General features: G+C 43.8%; 1 protein-coding gene across 1 annotated transcript; it reads left to right on the top strand.

The window, feature by feature from the left end:
- Positions 1-10,649: 10,649 nt before the first annotated feature.
- SRP9 (signal recognition particle 9) lies at positions 10,650-14,164 on the top strand. Its single transcript, XM_065736126.1, has 3 exons — positions 10,650-10,770; positions 12,630-12,698; positions 14,002-14,164. The coding sequence occupies exons 1-3, from the start codon at positions 10,699-10,701 to the stop codon at positions 14,119-14,121; spliced, it is 261 nt and encodes an 86-aa protein (XP_065592198.1). The 5' UTR covers positions 10,650-10,698; the 3' UTR covers positions 14,122-14,164.
- Positions 14,165-24,039: the final 9,875 nt, after the last annotated feature.

Raw genomic sequence — 24,039 nt, 5'->3', positions numbered from 1 at the left:
CCAGAAGGGGCTGAGGGGAGGGGAGGAGAGAAAGGGGTAGGAAAGAGAAGGACCAGAGGTGTGTGGGAGCATACATCTGCAATCTTAAGCTGATTTTACCCTACTGCAGAGTTAAGGTAGCACAGTTCCTGTGCAGTTTTGATTACAGGACTTGGCTAGTGCAAAAATAGCTGGCGCCAGACTCAGTTTCTTCCCCTTCTGCTAAAAAGAGCTTTCATGCAAAAAGAAATTGACCCCACTGTTCTCAGTGACATTTTCCTCCCTTGCAGTTCATTGGTACACAAGAAGTAATAAATCCATATTTAAAGTACTGTGGATTGCTTTAGAACTTAACAGTAAAAGAAATAAAGTAAGCACACAAGCACGTGCCCTTACATAGTTAAACAGGGTACTCCATACTGGGAAGAACTAAAAGCACGGTTGACTAAGGAACTAAATAAAACTGTAAGGCACTACTGTAAGCTTTATGTCACATGGATTTTCTTTGTGTTTGTGATCTTTGTAAGCGGAAACAGGAGTGAGTGTGCACGTTTGCACATGACAAACTACAAGAACAAACTTATTTTAGGATTCTTACTGGAATCAAAACACTGGGGTCAAGGAGTTAAAGTACAGAAACATGACTGAGAGTTCAAGTGTTTATGAAGAAAAATTTGCTTTGCAATGACGTCCAAGTAGAATGGATGCAGTTAGCTTACATTACACCAAGAGAGACGAGTCTAGTGGTGATGATTCTACCACGTGAGTAACTAATAAGAAATGTAATCAGTATTATTTCACGCTCGTGTATTTTCAAGAGGGGTGATACCAGAGTGGAGCCAATTCCACAGCTTCATGAAGTTCAGAGTGTTTCTTTTCTTTGTTTGAAAACTTTGAGCATCAAATAGGTTTTGTAAAAATTGCCCCATTTTGGGGCAACCAAAAAATGCCCTGAGTGGCCAACTCAGGATGTTCTCATTGATTATTATGGAGACATCTAACATAAGAACAGCAAAAGTCTAAATTTCTATAGTACCCATCATCCAAATATTTCAAGTATTGTAAGAGTATTACTTGGTTGACTGATTTGCATCAGACAATTAAATCCATATTATCAAAGAGAAGAAAAGGCACTGCAATCATGGGTCCAACTTTCAGCAGTTCTGCCACTCTTCCTCTTTACAGGGTCCTTATACACTGAGTAAGCTCATTGTGATACAATACTTATGACACCTTGCTTAGTCACTTGTGGAAGAGACTCAGACAGACAATGCACACTTTGCAAATGCTGTAACAATGCCCTGTTCTCTGAATTCCCTGAGATAGTTGTGCACTTTCTCTTACAAAAATGTTGCTAAAGAAACAAAGTGAATGCCTGAACTGCTGCTTTATGTGGAAGTCCTTTTTGGCTGCATGGTTGTTAATATTTCCAGATGAGTGAAAACGTCTTGAGTCAAGCTTTAACAAAAACCAAACATGGAAATAACCATTAGTGAGCCAGAAGTGCCTGTAAAGATCACAGATGATATAGAGAGGGATACAGAGAAAGAGAGTTGTGATTCAGCTGAGGAAAATCAAACAGAGCCAGCTAGCAGCCAGGGGACATCAGAGAACCATAAAAGTTGGGGAGGATGTAGGCAATGGCTGTGTAGTGCTGAGGGACATCAGGGATGTAGAAAAAGGGGTGCATGTCAAGAAAGGTCTCATGGTGATATGGCAAACCACGTTACCATGACAGGGCTGTCTGAGAAAGCCTCACAGTGTTACAAAATGCAAGCACTGGGCCTCAGGATGATGATAAAAAACAGAGAAGGCTGAAAATTACTGGGGACACAAGGCAGTCAGCTGTCTGGGGAATTCAGTAACAAGGGAGTGTTACTGAATGCAGTCTGACGAAGACAGGCTGCAACTGCAGGGTATGGCTTACAAGAATGTTTGAAATAATAACATCGTGGAGTGTCCATATTTAATGGGGAGTAACGCATTCTGCTGGAGATCATGGAATGTTAAAGGAAAATGCTTTAAAACTTAAAAACATGCCAAGGGAAAATCATATTACATCATGAAGCAGGACAAAAAGAAAAACCTGAGCTACTGACATCCATTGCTAGAGTGCATGGGGGAGAATCTCAAAAGCTCCCCAGCCTTAGGAACCTTCTGGGAGCAGCTGCTGAGCCTGAGGAAGGTTAAGCATGTTAGAGAATGAGAGAGCAACCGTAAGATGCCAGAAACAGTGAAACAGATTGTGAGTTGAATGACAAATGTGTAAACTGCTGGATGTTATAAAGGGCCACAGTGTCCAGAAATATCAGAGACTACTGTTTCTGGAGGCACCCAGGAGGAATGCAAGTTGAAAGGACGTTGGGTATGCTGAATAGCATCAAGAAACATTGGAGAAGGCCACGAATACCTTTAAGTTGGGGGGTCCAGAGAAAGGCAGTGAATTACTGAAGCAGTTAGCTATGCAGTCACATAGGAACCAAGGCAAGGTTGTGATCTCCCCCAGGCCTAAGATACTAGGAAAAGCTCAGGAAGGAATGCAGATTGCCAGAGGGACTGAAAAATCCTGCATATAAACTAGAGACAACAGAAAAGCTGTGATATCTGTCAGGAAGCACAGGCTAAGGTCACAGATTGAAACAACTCAGACGTCTGGTTTCACCATTTGACTAATATAAGAAGGATGTGACCCAAGATAATCCTGCCTGCCTCTCTTTTAGAGCGTAGAAGAGAATCCCTTCCAGTACTGCCTTAAAGCAGTGAATGATTCCTGCTGAACAACCAATGCCATGTATGGAAAATAGCTATCTACACTATGTCATTGTATGCATTTAAACTGGGCCTTGGAAACCACAAGGACAGCAGGAGAGGAAAACAACCTCTTTGGGACAATGGAAATTTTACAGGCTAGGATGTGCCTACCTCTGCTTACTTGCATAAGGGAGCCCTTCTGCCCCTCACAGCACAGCTGTGCAGCAGGTAGACAGCACTGGTCTCTCATCATACATCTGTAAAATACTGATAGGGAAAAACAGAGTTTGACATGTGCTTTATTCATGGAACCTCTAGCTTCACAGCTCTAGTCCTAAACAGAGTTGCGTGGCTAATGTATTTATAATTCACAGTGCAGACTGGCCATGCCTCGCTCCAGAACATGGACAGGACTGGGGACTCAGCCCCCACATGGCAGCCCAACTTTGCTGAAGAAACAGACACTTACTCCATGAGGAACCTGCTCCTTCCTGCACGGCTTCCTAAGGGAACAATGCAGCACATCTCCCTCCCTCCAGCGCAGCTCAGCCTCGGGAGAGGCATTCTGCAGTCTGCATTTGGGTGGGGAGGGAAGGGGGAAAGGAGACAATGAGTTATTTTTCACAAGATCTGCTACAGAAGGCAGCAAACAGCAAGGTTTCCAACCTCTTTCCTTTGTTTGTCTTAGGTCTCTTGATTTCTATATCAGGCTCTGGTTCAGCTTCCATTAGCGCTTCCTCATCAACATCGTTAACAATGGTTTCCTCACAGAGGGTATCACTAGGATTATACTTACTGCCAGAATCCTCTGGCACAAAATCACTGTCTGAGTCAGAGCAGAGAAATAATTAACCCTCATGATACCTCTCTGAGGAATGAATGGAATACATAATAAGATTTATGGGGCATTTAATTGATCTTGCTCCTAAGGAGAAGAGCTTCTACACACTGAAGTTAGCACTGCCACCAAAGAGTGAAGAGGCCACTGTGCCAACATTGGAAGTCAGTGGACTACACTACCTTGATTGCCTTAGCTACCCTACACATCTAAACAGCAAACCACCTGTTTACCACTGCTCATGGTTTTGTTACCAAAAAAACAACAACCAAAGCTATCAGTGTCAACAGATTCTCAGCTACGTGAGGATGGATTCAGGCAGGGTAAGATTATCTGACCTGAGATTATCAACACCTGATCTGAAAACAGGCTTCAAACACTCCTGAGCATATTCTCAATCTTTAAGACTAGATTTATCATTCAACCTGCAACTGCTGCAGAACTGCTGGAAAATCTGCCCTGCCTGTGAGAAGGCATCAAGATTTGCACAAATTTGCATGTTTTCGCTGTTTTCAACCCTAAAGATAAGAATTTTCCTCCCCTCAAGAAAATAATCAGTTACTTCAGTAGAAGGCATTCCCAAGCAAAGCTAATTAACTTTCTTGGTCCAGAAGCATCCCCTCCCATAAGCCGATAATACGTCTCAGTGGGATTGGAGCAGGATAGTACAGTCCTAGCTGGCAGGGAGGGATCTCTAGAGAAGTACATATCATACAGATTTCTGTCTGCAAAGAACAGCAGCCTGCTAAGATCTGGAAGCCTCCAAATCCTTTCACTTCTGCCGGGAATTCAGTTCAAAGCAGCTGCATGTAAATTTTGCATGGCAAATGCTATGCTGGCAAATCCTCCTCGTGATTCTTGTTTTTAAGTCAACAAGAGTAAACTGTATAGAAGAGTAGTTAGCTTTAGGGCACTGCGATTTACTCTGTTTCAAAAGAAAAATGAAAACAACCCCATGAAAAAAAATAAAAAGAATAAAGGATTTGAAATATGTATGAGCAGATGCACTGCCTTGCATCTCTTTGTGCCACATAAAGGGGACACAGATTGGCTGAATCCTTCTAAATAGAGATCTGGTATAGAGGTTCCTCAGAAAACACGCAGCTACCATTCCCAGCTCGTGACCCTCCCATCCAGCAGGAGGTAACAGGCAGGGAGAAGGGGAAGGAGTGTCAGCACCAGGCTGTGAATTTCCTGAAGGCCTCTCATCTTCCTCCACGCCCTAAAACAAAGAGGGCAGTAAATATTTCCTCATTCACTACAATCCTTTCATACATGCTTCTGTGCAAGCCCTAAAATTCTGCCTCATTAAAGACGTGGACACTTTCTAATTCATTCCTAAAAAGGATCACTTGAATTTTGACTTATTTGATTTGTGTAATAACAATAATAATAATAATAATAAAATAACAGAAAGTTCATAGTAGAGAGGAAGACAATTTGGTAAGAATGCACTTGTCAGGACACACTTCTAATCTTGTTAATAATTAGCCCTTTGGTATAAAGTCACAGCCCTGACGTGTCATTTACACAATATTCTCCCTGCTCCCAATCCTATACCCTATCTAGCTCCCCTTTCCTATTTTTAACATAATCCAAATGTTAGGCAAATCCTAAACTTACAGATTTGAAGTTAAAATTTCTCTGCAGACTAAAGCCAGTCGAAGGGCCAGGTAAATACTTGCTATTCCTTGACAGGGATCCTAACAGCAACACCATATGTTGGAAGCATGGAAGCACTACAGCACAGATCCCAGCTCTTGCATATGCTCTATGTGGGCCTGCAAGCCTGACAGCTACAGAAGCTCCTTATCAGATATATTTTATAGAAAGCTGCCATACTGTAGGCATCAGAGGAGCAATGCGCACGTCTGTGGTTGTTTTAGGAATTGGCAATGCCAGTACTGAGCATCCACTTTGACACTTTGTCAGACTCAGTTGTAAGCTCCACCTGCACCAACTCTTGACCAACACTGAGTGGAAGCACAGGAGGAGCTTGCAGAGGCTTTACTCTGAGCTCTAGGCAACAGCTCCATCCTCTTCCTCCACAGCTGAGGAGATAGAAGAAGCTGCTGATTCAGATCCACTTCCTCTGCTCAGCCCCCCATCCTATTTCTTCCTGTGGAAATCACCACCTCTTCAGCTCTCCCTGCCGAGGCTCGTGTGGGCACCCCCTAACCTACTTTTGGTCAACCAGAGCCAGACTTAGCTTAAATGGATTAAGTGGGAGGTTTTTGCTAACCCAGTTTGACTGAAGTGGGTTAAGGGGCACTCACACAAGCATCTCTGCAAACAGATCTGGGGAGGGCATTAATTCCTGGGAAAAGGCAGCGACAGGTGGCTGGGCTACCAACCCCTTTTATTACCAACACAGCTAACTCGCAAGGGTGCTCAAACAAGGCCGTGAGGGACAAGCTTGAGCATACCTTGCAAACAGAAGAGAAGGTTGCTGATTCCCACCAGCTGCACGTCACTGCCCTCAGAGCTGCAGAATGAGAAGAGTAGCACTCTGTCACTTCAGTCCTGCCAGGAGAATTCAAGCATATTACAGCAGACTAGGAAATACCTGTGTTGCCTTTTTTGCTGGAGGAGATACTTTCCATCTTAAGGGCTGAGAAATAGCTTAGAAATCAATGGAGTTAAAAGTACCTATAGTGCTTTCACCACCTATGCAGTTATTCTGGTCCAGGTGACTTCAGAAGGTATCACCATAAGCATCAGATATGGCCTGTCCATTCCACTGGCTGTACCATTCAGTTCTATCAGTCATGGCAGCATCAACATCACAAGTAAATCAGCCTTAAGGCATGTCTATCAGATAAAAAACTTTTCTATTTAAAGATGAATGTAAGAAGTCAGTCAGTGCACCTCCAGTCTGTGGATACTGATGACTGAACCCAGCCCTAAGCATGTGCAGAAATCCATGTAACGATGACACGAAATCTGAGTAGTTAGCACTGAGCTCCTGTCTGCTTCCTGTTTGACATACTGGTCCATGAGCTGTCTACCAGATGTGCTCTTCTTTACCCTGAAGGCCATCACGAGGACTGCTATTTCACCCTCAAATCTCAACAGTCAACGTTATGACAAGATACAGTCTGCCCTCCAACATATGTCTCTTGTATGGCAAGACATTGATTTAAATGTGTTATTATGCTGAGGGCACTAAGCCAACCACTTAAGAGGAAGGGATATATCTTTCTAGCTATCAAAGAACTTAACAAGAAGTACATCAGAACAAAAATGAAGCAGCAGTTTCTACTAAGGCCAGGATGGCAACATGGCCGTACGTAGGGACAGCCCTTAGGTTCGTGCAACAGCTACTGACATGTATGTATTTAAACACCCTAAGATACAGCAAGATTAGATTAAACCATATGAAATGTCAGGTGTCTTTTTTCAAGTGGTTAAAGCAAACTAGAAGATAATGCTGCCTCGAGGAAGGCTATGGCTAAAATGTATGGCAAATGCAGACGACGGTATGGCCAAGGCTTCAGACTCCCCAGTGACCCAGAGATTGTTTGGAGTGTGTTTCCTTTCCCAGGAATAAAGACACCGGGGAAAAAAGGAAGGGAATTAATGGGCATTCAGGTCTCATCCTGGCTAGTTGCTGTGACTTGGCTGGGACAGGCACATGGATTTGTGAACAGCGGCCCAGAATCCTGTCATGCCCATACAGCCACCATTACCATAAGCCATACTTTTGCTCAGTAACACCAATATTTAATTATGCTGTTGTTAGGACAAGACGAGTCTGAATCACTTGATTAAATGCTTATGTACAAGAAAGGCAGGAAATCAGCATTGAGGTAATTAATCATATGCTGTTCAGCCTGGCAAAACCATTAACCAAGCTGTTTAAAGCATAAAACCCATAGAAAGCAGCAGTGTGTTTTGTGCTCCTTCAAGAGCTGCAGAATGAAAGAAACCTGCAGCTTGGTCTGGCATGTTATAACCCATCCGGGAGCATCAGCTGCTTCTGACTGCACCATTGGTTCTCATGGGTACTGAGGCTCAGAAACCACTGAGATGTCAAAGACCGCTGAGCTTCCTGTCCTCAAGATCTATCTGCATCCTTACACACATAAATAAGCCTGAATAATTAAAGTTTGCATCAGTACAAATCCCAAGCTGTTTTAGGACATACACACACAAGAATGGAATGTATAATAACCACCATGCCCATGCTTTTCCTTTAATTTCACTGAGACAAGATGTTTTGAAAGAATTTATCTCCTTATAGCATTAAGTATTCCTGGCAGAAATAATTGCCTTGTAACTAACTCCTTCTTAGAAATTTTTAGATTGGTGTAACCCCATTGACTTTATGTTGCTCTTGTTCCAAGAACTGCATCATCAGCTCAGCACCAGCTTTTGTACTTAATTAAACTGTTACAGATGTGAAAAAACAAAACAAATAACCCAAACCACCTGAGATCAGTTTGTCATCATGACAGTGCACAGCTGTCTATACAAAGCTACTTTCAACTGTAAGGGCCCACCTATGTTACTCACCAGCAGTACTCTGTGCTGATAACTATTTTAATGAATTCAGTGCTGAAAAAAAACTTGAACACCTGAAAAACACCTGGAAAAAAAAAAAAAACACTTGCAAATAGTAATATGGCACCTGCTTTAGACTAAATAAAAGCATTAACCAAGGAACAGAAACAAAATATCAAACCTGAATTTGATGCTGAGCAGCTACAGTTTCCATGAACTTTACCTAAACTCAAGATCTCAGTGGATGATACCTTAAGATATAGTGCAAGATCTTTTTCTTCTGCTTTCTTTCAGGTTTTTTGTATATTTTTTCCCCATTTATGCAAAGGAAAACATTACACACACACACAAAAAAAAAGGACATTTCCATGTGGATTCCAGACACCTGAACATAGCTATACAGAGCAGGACTTGCAGTAGCAATACGTGTAGGAGCATGATGAAAGAGAGATCATGAATCATGTATATACACGTTGGATGAGGGGGAAAGGCCCAAGGGAAAACCACATGAAAAACCTTCATCACACAAGTACTTAGATTATTGCTCCATAGTTCTTTATGGCCTCAAATCCAAGCTAAAGATGCATTATCTAAGGCAGTCTACATATATAGCAAAGATATAAAAGGAGACTGAGCAAAGAACCTCAACGAGGTTCTGCAGTGTTCCAAATTTCAGTTACTTACTGACAGAATAGCCACTAAACTGCTGGAATGATTTCCTGCATGGAAGAAAGCAGGAGCTCAAGAAAAGTAAGCAAGATAAGTATGTGTGTTTTAGCAGAATTCTTTCTAACTGCTAAATTATTGTTGGCTAAATATCAAATATTTCGCACAGTGATAAACAACCGTTCTTTTTGTCTCACCAAACAAAAAGGCCATTGAAAGATTTCTGCTATTACTGCATTCACCCTTACTTGAAAAATACAGTTTTGGACACACACAAAATACAACTCACAGATGAATAACTGCAACGGTGTAAGTTACTTTTTAAACATGTCAAGAAAACGCTCTGTTCTTCAGGCAACATGAGAACACAGTGAAGCAGCACGCCAGCTCTAGATGTCAGACACTCACTGAGTTGCAGAAATAGCCTATCTTTTTAATTGTTGAGATTTCAGCAGCTTCTCCTACAGGAGAGTTTTCACATACAACCCCCTGGTTTTGGTGCCAAGCCAGCAAAAACAGTAGGAATTCCCACATCCTATCTTGCCACCAAACAAGGTGTATTTTCAACAGCTGTGTCAGCACAACAGTCCATACAGCCACAGAGTAAACTGGAAAAATGAACCAATCTTGGTTAAAAAATGTGTTACTAAAAATGGAGCTGCTTTTAATCCACTTCAGGTCGTTGGTTTGATCCTCAGCTCAGAGTCACAAACAGCTGTGGCAGCACAAGTGTGGGGCCATGGGTGGTGGTGGCAGAGAACAGGAAATCCTTAAAATCTGCAGCCAAGAACACGGTATGTCGAACTGTACATCACGCTGTATGCAACTGTCAGAGGGACACACCACATTTTCTTCAGAGATGAAGCAATGAAGGAATCCCTCTGTTTCCTGTCCTGGTCGCTGCAGTTTGCCATCTCTAAAGTGGTGCACATAGAAGAATTCGAGAAGCTACATCCTAAACTGAATCTCAGAAATCAGAGTGGTTAAGAAAATAGAGATACTATAATGTGTTGCTGTTTTTCCTAACCATTCTCTGTTACACTGGCTTAACTGAGTCAGTTATGAACAGCGAGGCTCATAACTGAGCACTGAGAAGCTCTTAAGCCAGCTCTTGTGTTGAAGAGCATATAAAGGATCTTGAACATTTGAGTTACAACGAAAATCCTCTAAAAATCTACCCCGAGTTGCTCCTGACTACACCGCCCAACCTGGGATTCCTCCTTCAGAAAGGAGGAACTTGATTTCATCTGATTTGAAAACCAGGATCCAGACTCGTGGCTCTGTGAAATGCTGGGTTGTGTTACAGGGTTTGCACTTCCCACACCTTTCACTTGCACATATTTACAGCTCCTCATCGATGAAACTACCAAAAGCAATTCCTACCCTGCTGTTACCACAGGGCTGCCCAAAAACAAGGTGCTGGAGTGTTCCCCCCAGGTTAGGCCCTGTGCTTGGGACAGCTGCTTCGGACTCTGCCAATACATCTATCGCCCGCGATTAGAGCTGCTGATCTGGAGGGCATTTCTGAACGTGGGTTCTCAGGCGGCAAAACTGCCAGCAAGAATGGAATGTATAACCACCATGCCATGTTTTTGCTTTTATTGCCGCGCTGCTCACTCGCTGGGCCGGGTCTGGCGCGCAGATCTCACGCTCCCCTATGGGATAGCCGTGACTGAGCCACACACGCACACTCTCAGCGGCGGAACGAGGGAACGTCCCCCACGGGGCGCCGGGCTGCCGCGGGACTCGAACCCGCGAAGCCGCCGCCATCGCGAGCCTTTCCTTCCGCAGCCCTCCGCTCCTGGCGGGGTCGCTGTGTCAGCGGCGCCACAATCTCTGAGTCACGCACTTCGTGATTGGACAGCCGCTTCTCGCCGGCCAATGGGATGCGTCCTCTCTCGGTGACGCAGCGCCCGCCTTCGACGCCATCTTGCCGGCGCCGGGAGGAGCGGGACGGAGCCATGCCGCACTACCAGGCCTGGGAGGAGTTCACTCGCGCCGCGGAGAAGCTCTACCTCGCCGATCCCATGAAGGTGGGTGGCGGCACGGCCGGGCCCGGCGGGCGGGACGGGGCTGCGGCTCCCGAGGACGGCCTCGAGTAAACGCGGCGCAGCCGGCGCTCCCGCTGCGGTGTCCTGCGGCCGCTCACCCCGTACACCTAATTCCCCCCTCTTTAAAACTGTCCCGCCTTATTCTCTTATTATCTGCCTGTGTAGAAATTTAACTCCCATCCTGATTATAAACTCCCTTTCAGTACTGGAGGGCCGCAGTGAGGTCTCCCTCCCAGAGCCTTCTCTATGTAAAACAGCAGTTCCCATTCTTGTGCTGGGGGCTCAGACCTGGATGTGTCTGCTGTTAGCATCAGTAACCACTTCTTGTGCAATTGCCTCCTGCCTACTGATAAGAAGCTAAACAGAATAATTCATTTCATTATGCCTCGCAGTATCCAGTTAAATTAAGAGTTTAGGATGTAGGATGGCTGTCAGTGCAGCCAGGAGCTGCTTTCCTCCTTGGAGTGACCTCCAAGGACACTCTACCTTCACTCTCAACTGTGGCTGTGAACTTGCTTATTTACAAATAACCATGCACCAGAGTCACAGATGGAGTACTCGAGATAGAGAACTAGCCTGAGGAGCTCCTGCGTGTAATCACACTTGTCAAGAAACTAAGAACTGTGGGAAACAGGTCTGTGCTCTCTGGGAGCTGATGAGGCTGGATAGTGCATGGTTTTGCCTTAGTAGGAGCAAGTTACCTAATCCATACCTGTAACAGCCTCTGTTGTGCTTCTGGACCTGCCTGACTGGGAAGATTAGTTACACAGTTCTTGTGGTCAGAAGGCTTTCCTGAACAAGAAAGAGAAAATTATGAAGAGATCTCTCACAGAGACAGAACCTCAAAACATATTTTGTAGTCACGGTGAATGTTGACCATCTCATAGGTCAACAAAGACCTGTTTGTAGTATGAGTTGTCTTAGTTCAGAACATTCTCAAAAGCACAGGTTGCTTTGTTTATAGACACTAATACCAGCTGAGATCAGAAACAATAGAAGTCCCCTTGATCAGCTGTGCACTCTGCAGGAAGCATTCAGTGCTCAATCAGTTGCTGAGAGAGTTGATCCTTATCACAGTGGTTTTGAGAACTCCTGTAATGGAGAATGCAAAAGGGCTGTGGATAGGTTGAATCTCAGGGCAGGTTACTGTGGCTGCTTTTAGCAAGGAGTGGAATGCTTGCTTTCTGACTTCAAATCTGGCCTTGTTGAGTCTTGAAAGCAATCTGAAAGAACCCTCTTCAGTCTCCTGATTTTGTTTGTTATTGGTTTCTTTAATTACTCTGGAAGTGTTACGTCTCCTCTCTCCACTTGAAAAAGCATTAGAACAATTCAAGTCTGCCTGTAAGGCTTTAATGTAGCTACTGAATTAACTGCAGTGACTGGAAGTAGAACATCTACATAATACTCACATACATAATTAGATAGTGTTACTTTTCTTATACAGTGAGTTCACTCTGTTCAGTCAAAGCCTTTTCAAGTTTCCACACAGACAAGAAACACTTAAGAAAAATAGTTCTACAAACAAGTTTGCTTTCCTGAAATGTGCTATACAGGGAGGGAATATCACACAGTGACAGAACTTTTGTCACCTGTTCATCTGTCACTGAAGGCACTGCTGTATTTAGTGTGGTTCTGAACATGCCTGATGCTACTGAAGTACCCATTTAGCATGTATCTTATCTGTAATGTTAATGGGCAGTGGAGCTGAGGTCCGCTGGGAGGCAGTGAGACTGAAGCAGTGCAGAATTCTAATAAGAGGCAGGCTGAACTTGGGCCCTCTTCCCTCAGAGATGCTCCATAGCAAACAGCTCTCATTAATTCTTAAAATCTTGTCATTTCAGGTGCGAGTTGTTCTCAAATACCGACACTGTGATGGGAACCTCTGTATCAAAGTAACAGATGATGTAGCTGTAAGTACAGAACATACTCTCAGGGCTTACCCTCTTCAGGTATTTGCATTCTGCCAAGTATGAGCTCTCAGCCATTGTCTCCAGTACCTGACAGCTTTCTAAAACCTTGTTTTGCTCAGGTTTCCCTAGGTTCTGTCAGTGACCAAATCTGACCTGTAATTCAGCTCTGCATAGTCCACAAGAAGTTCTAAGAAACACTTCAGTGTTCTTTACAGTTCTCCCCATAATTCTTTTAGGATTCCACAAAAAGAAAGACATTTACTGCTGAGCATGTCCCTTGAGCTTTGCTCAAAGCAGTGACAGGTTTAATCTGTAGGGTAAGCTGCTGCTGTGTGATGAGGAGACACTAGAGTGCTATCACTGTGAAATGCAACATTCAGTTGCAGTGCAGAAAATCTCTTCTGAAATATTATGGTACCACAGCTGTTTGTTATGCGTTCAGTAGAACCTGAACTGCATTTACTTACTACTCTTGTTCTAAAAAGCCTGACAGAGTGCTTAGAAAACTTCTCAGGGGTTAGAAGTTCTGTAAAGGGAGGAGAGATTAGGGCTTTTCTTGCTGCTAACTGCACAACTAAGAACAGCTGAAAGAAAAAAGCTTCTCTACTGCTTGTCTCTGAATTAATAGGATTCTATTGCTGGCAAAAGTTGCTGCATGCAGAATGCTACAAGATGGAGCATTGTTTTTTTAATTGTTGAATAGGTCTGAGCAGTCATACTCATGCTGTGCAAGTATAGGAAATTATATTGTGCAGTGAAAGCTAAGCAGCCATTTTATGATCAGTCACATATCACTCATTCCTTCTGCACTTACAGGCTAATCACATGAAGAGATTCTTAGTTCTAATTAAGGAAATATTAAGATAAATATATTGAAAACAGATTTTGCTTGGGGGGGATCCTATTCAGTGGGAAGTACTGATTTGATGTCACTGGCAGTGTATGTACTCAGACTGCTAAAAGCAGAATACGCTTTGAGAATATAGAGGATATTAATCTGCTATTTCTAGATAAAATTAAAGAAGTGTGCCCTTAAAGACAGCTTCAAAGCCCAAGTTTCCTTTGAGAGAGAAGATAATGGAATAAATGATGGGCTTCCATTCTTCAGAATGGAAGGCAAGGCCCCTTGAAAGAAAATATTCATGTAGAGGGGAGACGTGTATTGCTGAGCCACGTGGTAACAGCATACCACAAACATTCATTTCAGTACTCATTTCATTTGTTCAAGCACAAATTAGTTGCAACCAAGTGGGGGTAAAAACAGCACAAGTGAAATCTGATCTTCAACAACTTCCTGTTGCAGTGCTTGCTGTACAGAACAGACCAGGCACAAGATGTGAAGAAGATAGAGAAATTCCACAGTCAGCTCATGCGACTCATGGTGGCGAAGGAGTCCCGCAGTGCTGCCTTGGAAACAGACTGAACTGCTGCAAGTCAGGAGTGCTCCAGTCCTGTTTCACTGGAGGAAAATCAGGATTTGAGCAGACAGCAGGACAGGAGGTGCTCTTACATTCCAGAGTGGACTGTTGACAAGTCTAGAGCATCTTCCTCCTCTGACTCCACTCCGGACAACTGGGAAAATAAATGCTTTCAATTGAAAGCTCGTATTTATTTTTGGGAATTGAACAAGAAACTATTCTTACACACTAAGTATGCTAAGGCAAGCCTTCACAGTACTTGTGTGTGAATTTGATGGGCCACAAGCATATTTCTGGAATGTTATAATAAAATCCCACATAGGTTTTGTTGTGTTCATATGCTATGCTGATGTATTCTCAGAGTGAGAACATTTAACGTAATACTGTAGTGCGATTAATGGATCTAATAAATGCTTACATAATACACTTCAGTGGGGCTCAGAAGAACAGATGTTTTCTGAACTGAAATGTTAGAGTTGCCAACAATATATTAATACTGCCACTAGCAAAATTTTAGCTTTTAGCATTGATTTTGGTCACACTGTGTAAGATTGTCAGTGATACATTTGTGGAACCATTTTATTGGGTAAATAATTAAGCTTCTCTTGGAAATGCTGAACACTTAACAGTTCTCAAGCAGAGTTTCTTTTCTGGTCAGGCAAATATTGATACAAAAAAAATAGCAGAACATTTTTTCAGTACTTGAACTATTGCATACTAGAAAGGGAGACCTTTCCCATCCCTGCCTCAGGCAAAGGAAGTATATCAGCAGCACAAGTTCTAGAAGCTGTTGCTTGTTATGTTACTAGAAGAATGCAGCCAAATACAATCATCATTTCTAGCTACTTTGTGAACTGTGTGTTTTCAAATGCTCCATGAGGCAGATGGATGTCAGCCAGCTGAATAGACAGATGAAAAGCAGCTTAAGAAATACCACTGTCAAAAATAGACCGATGCCCACATGGCCTAGACTTTTTTCTTATGGTTAACTCTGGTAGGGTGATGAAAACTTTATATTTTTATATGTAAATACACTAGTGGTGTACTATATGCCCAGACTAACATTTTGACTTAAAAAAAAAAATCAAGCCATGAAAACAAGCCAGAGCTGTAGAAAGACTCATCTGTACTAGTATTCAAATACAGCAAAGCAGTCCACTTCAGTAGCTACCTGTTGTCACTGACATGAAATAAACATGGCCTACTTAGAAGCAACAAAATCCCCACATTTGCTGAGGACTCTAATACAAAACACCAGCTTGGCTACTGCAGTAGAGTACCCAGTCAGCTGATGGTGCAGTGCTGCACACTGCTGGAGAGCCTTGGGTGCTAAATTGCCAGTGGCTACTCCACTACTCCAGCTCTAGACCGTAGGAGTGACCTACACATCATGTTTTTGGATTGGCTTTTGAAGTACACAAATCCAGAAGGAAGGCCAGACTTCATTCATAATTAAACTGTCATAAGATGCTGTGATGCTCCAAATTATTGTCTTAATTTTTGCAAGGTAGCACGTGAAGCAATTAAGGCATTTTTTAATCTAGAGCACTGTTCTGCAGTACGTACAGTTGCTGTAAAGAAGTCACACGAGCAAAGCTTTATATTAATGCTGCACTCTTTAAGGTGATGTTACGCTTGCTCTCCGTGTACTTGCTGGGAAATGAGGATGGTACTATGCAATTATAATCAAAGTACTGCTAAAGCTATTGCTTTAAAAGCAAAAAGCCTTCAGGAACTCATTTAGGGAAAAGGCAGACATGCTTCCCACTTCTTGACTTTGTCCTTCTCTACGCTCAAGAGATGGCAGAAACACTGAACTCAAAGCTCTGCTTTCTGCCGCTTATGCTCTTGTTGGGAATATAGCCTGCGCTCGTCACAGACGTACTGTAGTCACCACTTCCTAATAAACTTTGTCAGTGAGCTAGGCCATCAGATTGCCAACTGTCAAAGGTGTCTGTTGGACGTGATGAAGAAAGTCAGCTCAAGATGGCTGCTGCTGCATTAAAAGGTAACTGATTGGTGTAGAGTATCTGCATGGAAAAGCTGAATGCAGCAGCACAGCCCATCAGCAGGTGCTCCTGGGTTCCAGAAGCAATTACGTCAATTAAAGGCTATTTCCTTCAGGGTTTTTAATTCTAAGCCTCTGGATATGTAAGCATATTCTGGATTACAGGGAGATCCTTTAATTATCTGTAGAAGTGAGAACTGGTTACAAGTCACGGTTTCAGAGATGCTTATTAAAGAGGCTTTTGTTTTCATCAAAGTCCTGAGCTAATGCTTTCAAGAGCATCAGATTTATTCTGGAAAATTAGGTGCCTTCATGCCTGCGTCCATGAAAATGGGGAACTGAACTGAAGCCAAGCTCTTAGCAATGTTTTAACTTGTCAAAATAATTATATTTTATCTCCATAAGCTTCATCCTGCAGTGCAAAAAAAAAAAAAAAGGTACTGCTCAACATTCCCTGTGATAAAGGTGGAAGAACCTTGTTTCTGCCAGCCACAGCCAGTGAGCCTTTGATGACTGCTATTACCCTCGGTTGATTTTAAGGGATTACATCATCTGGAAAGTGCACTGCCCTCTTGCTATGGACAGAGCAGATCTGCTCGCTGAATTCATTTGAAGTAAGGATGGTAACACACTGCTGTCCCCCAACGTACCTCTGCTTCCTCCCCTTCTTTTCTACTTTAGGGCAAGGTGTTCCACAGATGTGATGCTGGGGCCATTTCCAAAAGGCATTTGAGATTGATCTGAAGCAGAAAAAGGACTACATAGTAAACAGCTATCACACATTTTGATTTCTCTGTCTTATTCTCACCTTGGGACCAGATTCTGCAGCAGTTCCAATTCTTTCAAGCAGGTGTGAGCATTGGCACGTGAGCTTACAAAACTGCATCTTGAACTGAAAGCATGATTACTCTGCACAGCACACCGTGCTGAGGTAACTTTTAAGTGCCAGTGACTGAAATGAAGTTGCTTCTGTCAACTCTGCCAAGCAGATCTAACACAAGAGGGCTTCTTAAGAATGATATCCACTTACATTTTCCTTATTTTAAATCTAGCCTATGATCCACATCTACTTTTCCTTAAGTTAACAGTGATTTCATTTCCAAGACATGTATTCTGAAAACCTGATGCCATGTTAAAGGTAGGTGCTTCATGACTCAAGATAAAATCTTTATAAACAATTGCATTTCTTTTACACGTGCCTCAAAAGGTATTTAAATACAAGCGTTAAATCATCATTGTTGCTGGAGATGACATAAAAATGCCCTTCATCTGTTGTTACTTTCACAGTAAGTAGGCTCTTCAGACTGACTTCCAGATAAGCATTCTACAGGGAGGAATTACCATGTGCTGGAGGCAGATGTGGCCACTTCAGTCTGCAGAAGTGGTGCAGTTGATATGAGAACATCACCACAGTACTTCAGGAAGAGAACAGTTACCCAGCAGAACACAAAGCATGGTAGTCCACTAAAGGCTGACACTGTGCCAACAGAAACAGACACAGTGTGATAGCAGAGTCAGTTACCTTCGCAGCTGCTATTTTTGTACATAGTCTTTGTTTCTGGTGAATGCTTCCCCCCCACATGCTGCTTAAGTTAGTCATAAGTGTTTGTTCTTGGAGTTCCCCGACAGGAACAAAGACACTGCTATTCTAAAAACATCTGAAGTCATTAGTGCCATCTCCAGGGCTCTTGGTTCAAGAAGCAGCCAGGCCCCCAGCCAGAGCCAGCGTGCTCAGCCCAGCAGTGCTCCCATAAAGATGTTCCTGCTGTAGGGATCTCGGGTATTATAAAGCTAAGAACACATTTTTGCCCTCTTACACTGTAAGTGATGGCATTTATTAAATACTGTTTTCCACAAAAATCAAGACCAACTTTGAAGCTGGCAGTGTGCCCAGGTGGCCAAGAAGGCCAACAGCATCCTGGCCTGTATTAGAAATAGTGTAGCCAGCAGGAGCAGGGAGGTGATCATCCCCCTGTACTCAGCTCTGGTGCGGCCGCACCTCGAGTACTGTGTTCAGTTTCGGGCCCCTCACTACAAGAAGGACGTTGAGGCCCTGGAGCGTGTTCAGAGAAGGGCAACAAAACTGGTGAGGGGTCTGGAGCACAAGTCTTATGAGGAGCGGCTGAGGGAGCTGGGATTGTTCAGTCTGGAGAAGAGGAGGCTCAAAGGAGACCTTATTGCACTCTACCACTTCCTGAAGGGAGGTTGTGGTGAGGAGGGGGTGGGCCTCTTCTCCCTGATAAATAACGACAGGACGAGAGGGAATGGCCACAAGTTGCGCCGGGGAAGATTTAGATTAGACCTGAGGAAACATTTTTTCTCTGAAAGAGTGGTCAGGCACTGGAATGGCCTGCCTAGGGAGGTGGTTGAGGCACCGTCCCAAGCGCCGTTCAAGAAGCGTTTAGATGAGGTGCTAAGGGATTTGATTTAGTAGTTGGGTAGGGATAGTGATAGGAGGATGGTTGGACTAGATGATCTTGTAGGTCCTTTCCAATGGAACCTAGGGGGAGCCCCAGGGGAACCTAGTATCAACGGTTTGCGGGACAGTTTGACCCGGTACCGTGACAATTGAGGCAGGGGACCCACGGGCCCACACCCTGGGGAAGTGGAAGGGGGAAAAGGGAAAAAGGAGAAGGGAGATGGGCCTAGGAACAAAACAGCGGCAACGATCTGAGGAGGAAAGCTAGTTTACTAAATAAGATATCAGAAAGGAAAATAACAATATAATTGGAATTGAGGCAAATGAATCAAATAAAATGAGCAAGAGAGAGAGTGTCCGATAAACCGAAGGCCTTACGCTAACGGCGGACGGCTGCAACAAACACCCACTGCCGAGCTCGGTCCCAAAGCGAAGAGGGAGTCCCGAGACCACAGACAGTTTTTATCTTTCCCTCTGGGCGGAAATATGTAAAAATGCAAAGCATCGCACAGTCCTCTGGGGAATGTAGTTCTTCTCTTCTGAGACAGGTACACCCAGAACTATCAACGATCCACAGAGCTGGAGCATTAACTCCTTAACTCCCAATACACCACGTGATGTTATGATGTGGAATATCAACAATACAACAAAAAAAAAAAATCACAAAACCCTGAGGGAACCCATTTCTGATTTTGCACTCATTCTTCGGTCTGTCACATGTTTACAGCTAGGTTTCAAACACACCAGTTTCTTAGAGGAGTTGAGCTTTCTGGAAACCTACTGAAACACTTTGCTGGCTGGTAGTGAGCAAGAAGTTGCTGCTCACATTGACTAGTAAAATATGTATTTTCAGTGGGCTGCTGAAGCATGTAAATAGAACCATCTAAAATACAGTTCTCTTATCACTATGTGGCTAAAAGATGAAAGGCTTGCCTCAAGGCACTGACAAATGAGCTCTGGCAAGTTTTGTGCGAGCCTTACAGAAGTTACCTCCCAAAGATATCTTTTCCTTTAAGGAGTCAGCAGACAGGAGAATGAACTAATGCTTCAGGCATGCCAGTGTGAAAGTTGATGTCTTACTTGGAATTGCTATAACGTATACCTTTTAAAATCAGGGGGAGCTGACCTTCTATGAACCAGCTGTCAAAATCTCCCAAGAATGGTTTGGGCTGGAAGGGACCTTTAAGATGACCTAGCTCCAACCCCCTGCTACAGGCAGGGACACCTCCCTCTAGGCCAGGTTGCTCGCAGCCCCATCCAGCCTGGCCTTGAATGCTTCTCTTTGTTTTGTGATAGTTTTTCCATAACTGGCTACTGCCCTCAGCTATTGGGTAGCACTAAGAAATACAAAGAAATGAATGAGATTCATACAGGCTTGCATGCAGGGGAAAACCTGTGTGCTTCTTACACAGCAGAACCACATAACAGGTGACTGCACTTCAATGCATAACTAGCCACATTTTTGGTGTGAGAGCATGAGGGCAAACAGCTGCTTTTGAAACAGCTTGCTAACCACTACAGCAATATCCCATATCATCTGATCAACACAACTAGACTGGGATTCCACACCAGCCTGGGTCAACACAACAGCTAGCTGCTGACTTCCACCACTTGTATCACACCACCTCTAGCACACCTCAGAGCCTCAGCTGAACCCTTTCCATTTATCAAGGCATCCAAAAGCCCCTTCATCTGGAGACCTGCTGCTGGGGTGCTCAGCCTCATTTCTGCACTGATGCTGCATCATTAAAGGTCAGATGAGTACTAGTGGAAGGGAAAGTCAGGGTTTGGGGGCTCTCAGGAGGGCTGAGAATGATTGGAGTACAAAACTCAGCAGTTAGAGTGGCTTAGACCACCATGGAACCTCAATAACTTGGAGTTCATAGTCTCCCTAACGTGACTGTAAAAACTTCACATTCACCCATTAAATGTTCTACAATGTCAATGTTACACAACATTTAACTGGAAAACTAAAGTATTTCAGCACTGTTCTAGTTCATATGGACAATACCTAGGAGTATAGAACCAAAGACAGTTTTCTCCCTCACGGCCTCTGGAAGCCTCTCAAACAGAACACATGCAACAAAGCAAAGGGGTATCTCACAGATTCACAGAACTGTGTGATAATTAAGTTAAAGTGCTGGGTGCTGGCATTTGGAGTGTTCAGCATATAGAAAGGCATACACAGCTTCAATAGCAGCTGCCCAATGCACAGCTGTTCCAAACCAGAACATTTTAAGATGCCTCCAAACTGTATCCAAGTAGCCCTTCACAGTAACCCATTCAAACGTGGCAACATCTACAGGGTAGAATTTCACTGCTAGAACCATAAAGGCTGAGAAAGACCACTAAGATCACCACACCAAACCAACAACTCACGCCCTCCACAACTAACTTAGCACTACCAGGCCAAGTATTTGCAGGTAGACCAAGAGTCACAAACAGGAACTCACCCAGCAGTGAAGGAGCTCTCTGTCCACACAGCCCTCCTCAGAAAGCAGCCCAGGTCCAAGAGATGCTTTCCCTTCTGTTTCTGGCCCTTATATGAACCAGGGTGGAGCCACCCTGGGAGCAACCCTTCTGGTTATGTAGGGAGCACAGGTGCAAACACTTTGCCTGTGCTTCCAACCACAGCCCTTCCCCAGGTGCTCAGTCACCAGTTCAAGCCATGACCTATCAGTTCCCCTACTGACCTATGTCCCTTAGCACCATATCTCCACATTTCTTGAACACCTCCAGGGACGGTGACTCCACCATCTCAATATCTGCCTTTTTTACATGGTTTGAAAGCGCAGAGTCCTGCACACGGGGAGGAATAAGTTCCATATGAACAAACTCCTTTACTGTGAGAGTGACAGAGCACAGGAACAGGCTGCCCACAGAGGCTGTGGAGAATCTTCTCTGGAGGCACTCAAGACCCAGGACCTGAGTGACCTGCTGTGGGGAGCTGCTGTAGCACAGGGCTGGACCCCTTGTTTACATGACCCTTCCTCAGGCCTCTCTGCAGTTTCACTCACACTTCTAGTGCTCTAAGTTTCTACCACAGCCACTCCCCTCCCCTGATTTTTGTTTGCTGTGAACAAACACCAGCTCTTAGAAAAAAAAGTGAGATCAGGCTAAAGTGGTAGCTGAAAACTGACATGGAATGGCATGACCTCTTAAGAGTCAAAAACGAGGGTAAGCTGCTTGCTCTGCTCTTAACTGTTGGCATCACAGGCTGCAATTTGCTCTGCTGAGGCTTACTCTGATCTCTGCAACCAAGTTCAGGTGACACAGCATCAGAGAACCTTTGGAGCTGGAAGGGAACCCTTGAAGGCCACCTAGACCAACTAAGTGAACTAGACTGAACACGACTGGGGAAGAAGCACGCGTTCTCCGTGCTCTCCTTCCACTAGATGCAGCTGCTTCACAGTGTGAAGCACAGCAGCTGGGAAGGTGGTGTCTGAACACGTATAAGCTGAACCCGGCAGCCCAAGGGCAGTATGGGTTTCTGCACTTCTTTCCTGCAAAGCAAGCTATTCTCCATCAGTCCCCCACCACTGGTTTGAACCATCTGCTGGAGATGATTAGTTGCAGTCCACAAGGAAAGGCTAAAAAGACTTGTAAAAGATTCTTTCTTCAACTCAAGCTATGCTTCCCCTGTTTCTCACACTCAGCAGTAGGTGGTTTATCTTTATTTCTGCCTTGAAGACCTGTAGTTATTGCTGTCAGCTTGTTCTGTAGGTCCTAGCTGCCCACCACATCTATACCCGAAACATACCCTGCTGCCTCATAGACAGTTGTGTGATCTTTCTGTCAGGTGACGTGGCTGTATGTTAAGAATCCAAACTAAAGCTTGATTGCAGGATCTGCTCCTCTTGGCTACTTCACTTTCAGTGCTAAGCACTCTAATGTGGTGGGTACAAGGAGTGCACTTCTGAATGAAGCCCTTGAATACAAAGAAAATGTAAGTATTTTATTAAGAGAGAGATGAAGAAGGAAGAATTGTTCTCGTTGCATATTTACACTGGCACATGCTTTCAGTGCTGCAGTTTTTGACAGAAAATGATGACTACCATCTGTTCCTCTCCTCTCATCCTATCTAAAGTTCCTTTCCTCTTTGAGAATGAAGTCTTCATAGAGAAATTACAAGTTGTTGTCTCTTCCTGTTCCCATAGCCACAATTATTTAAGAAAAATACTCTTTTTAAAGCTCCGATAGGCATTTTCATCCGTTAGGCGTGCCGATAGGCATTTTTCTTTTGTGCTATCCCCCTTCTGCTCAGAGTTGTGATCCTCATTTAATTTGTAATGTGCACCTCTTTTCACTGCCTTGCAGATTGCAAGAAACGTCTCCTGATGGTCTTTATATTTGTCAATTCCATCTCTAAACCTTCTTTTAACTGAAAGATCATCACGTCCTTGGTTCTCACTTACTTTGGAGATCAAGATTTCTAACTGCTGGCACTCTCTCCTCTGAAAGGCACCACCACGTATGTGTCAGTTCTGCACGTGTTAGCAATTAAAGGTTTTAGTAACAGTTTCCTAACAGTGCTAGTAGAGAAAGCTTGTAAAGCTGCTAGTTAGTGAAGATCTCTCTGATTTAATGGAAGAGTCTTTAAGAGAATTACACTGTAAAATCCCACTGTATGCAGCAGGACATGTGCTATGCCGTAGCAGCAGCCATATGGGATGAACCTAACCACTGCAAGGAAGAGAGGGGCCTTCTCCTGTTTAGTGCTGGTGAATTTGGTGAAGCTAAAAACAGAGCCTGAACTCACCTTAAGGTCGAAGGACCAGTTACCTCAACCTCATTTCCTTATCAGTTACATCAAACCTTTTTGGTTAATATACACATTTTTCCATTCCCATCCACAAAACGCAGATGTTGGCATACAAAGAGGAGGTTAAGCTCATTATTGCTGGAAGGCAAAATAGAACAATGTGCTATTCATCACTTCTTTTTACACATTAGAAATTAAACGTTGAAGTAAAGCTCGAGGTGTTCGTTGGAGCTGATTTTATTGAACGGTGTCATTTAACTGGCTGGATGGTGGCTATGAATGGCATGAAAAACCTTTTATTGGTATGATATCCTTCACTTCTTTAGCTTGATTTGAGAGATGCCTATCTGGGAGACCTGGCTTTCAGCTGTGTTCACCCCTAAGCTGCGTGCCAGCCTGCTGTCACTTCTTTGCATGTGTGCAAATAGTATTTTTCCTGTTTGCCTTTCCTGTTGGAATGCACTAGATAGGACAGATTGGATAGAATCTCTGTGTTTGCCAACCTTAACGCTGTAGCTGTCAAACGCTATTATGGAAGTTTAAACAGTCCTTTTGGCCTTCATTTCTGTAACAGAACCGTCCCGATTTAAGAGTCCTTTAGCAGCTTTCCCATCTGGAGTGTCCTGAGCAAAAAATACTGCAGATGCAGAGCAACAGATCTGCTTTCCCCCAGCTCATGCCCACCATTCAGCCATTTGGTTTCAGTAACTTGCAGCACAGACAGCCTGGGGCAG

This window comes from Cyrtonyx montezumae, unplaced genomic scaffold, assembly GCF_038088225.1.
Source record: "Cyrtonyx montezumae isolate F1298 unplaced genomic scaffold, pur_monq_1.0 scaffold_0, whole genome shotgun sequence".
In the NCBI taxonomy this organism is placed as follows: Eukaryota; Metazoa; Chordata; class Aves; order Galliformes; family Odontophoridae; genus Cyrtonyx; species Cyrtonyx montezumae.
This window is presented reverse-complemented; position numbering and strand designations above follow the sequence as displayed.

Coding starts and splice junctions, on each gene's coding strand:
- SRP9 (XM_065736126.1), top strand. CDS start 10,699: ATGCCGCACTACCAGGCCTGGGAGGAGTTCACTCGCGCCGCGGAGAAG. Junction 10,771..12,629: donor ACCTCGCCGATCCCATGAAG/GTGGGTGGCGGC, acceptor TTGTCATTTCAG/GTGCGAGTTGTTCTCAAATA. Junction 12,699..14,001: donor AAGTAACAGATGATGTAGCT/GTAAGTACAGAA, acceptor TTCCTGTTGCAG/TGCTTGCTGTACAGAACAGA.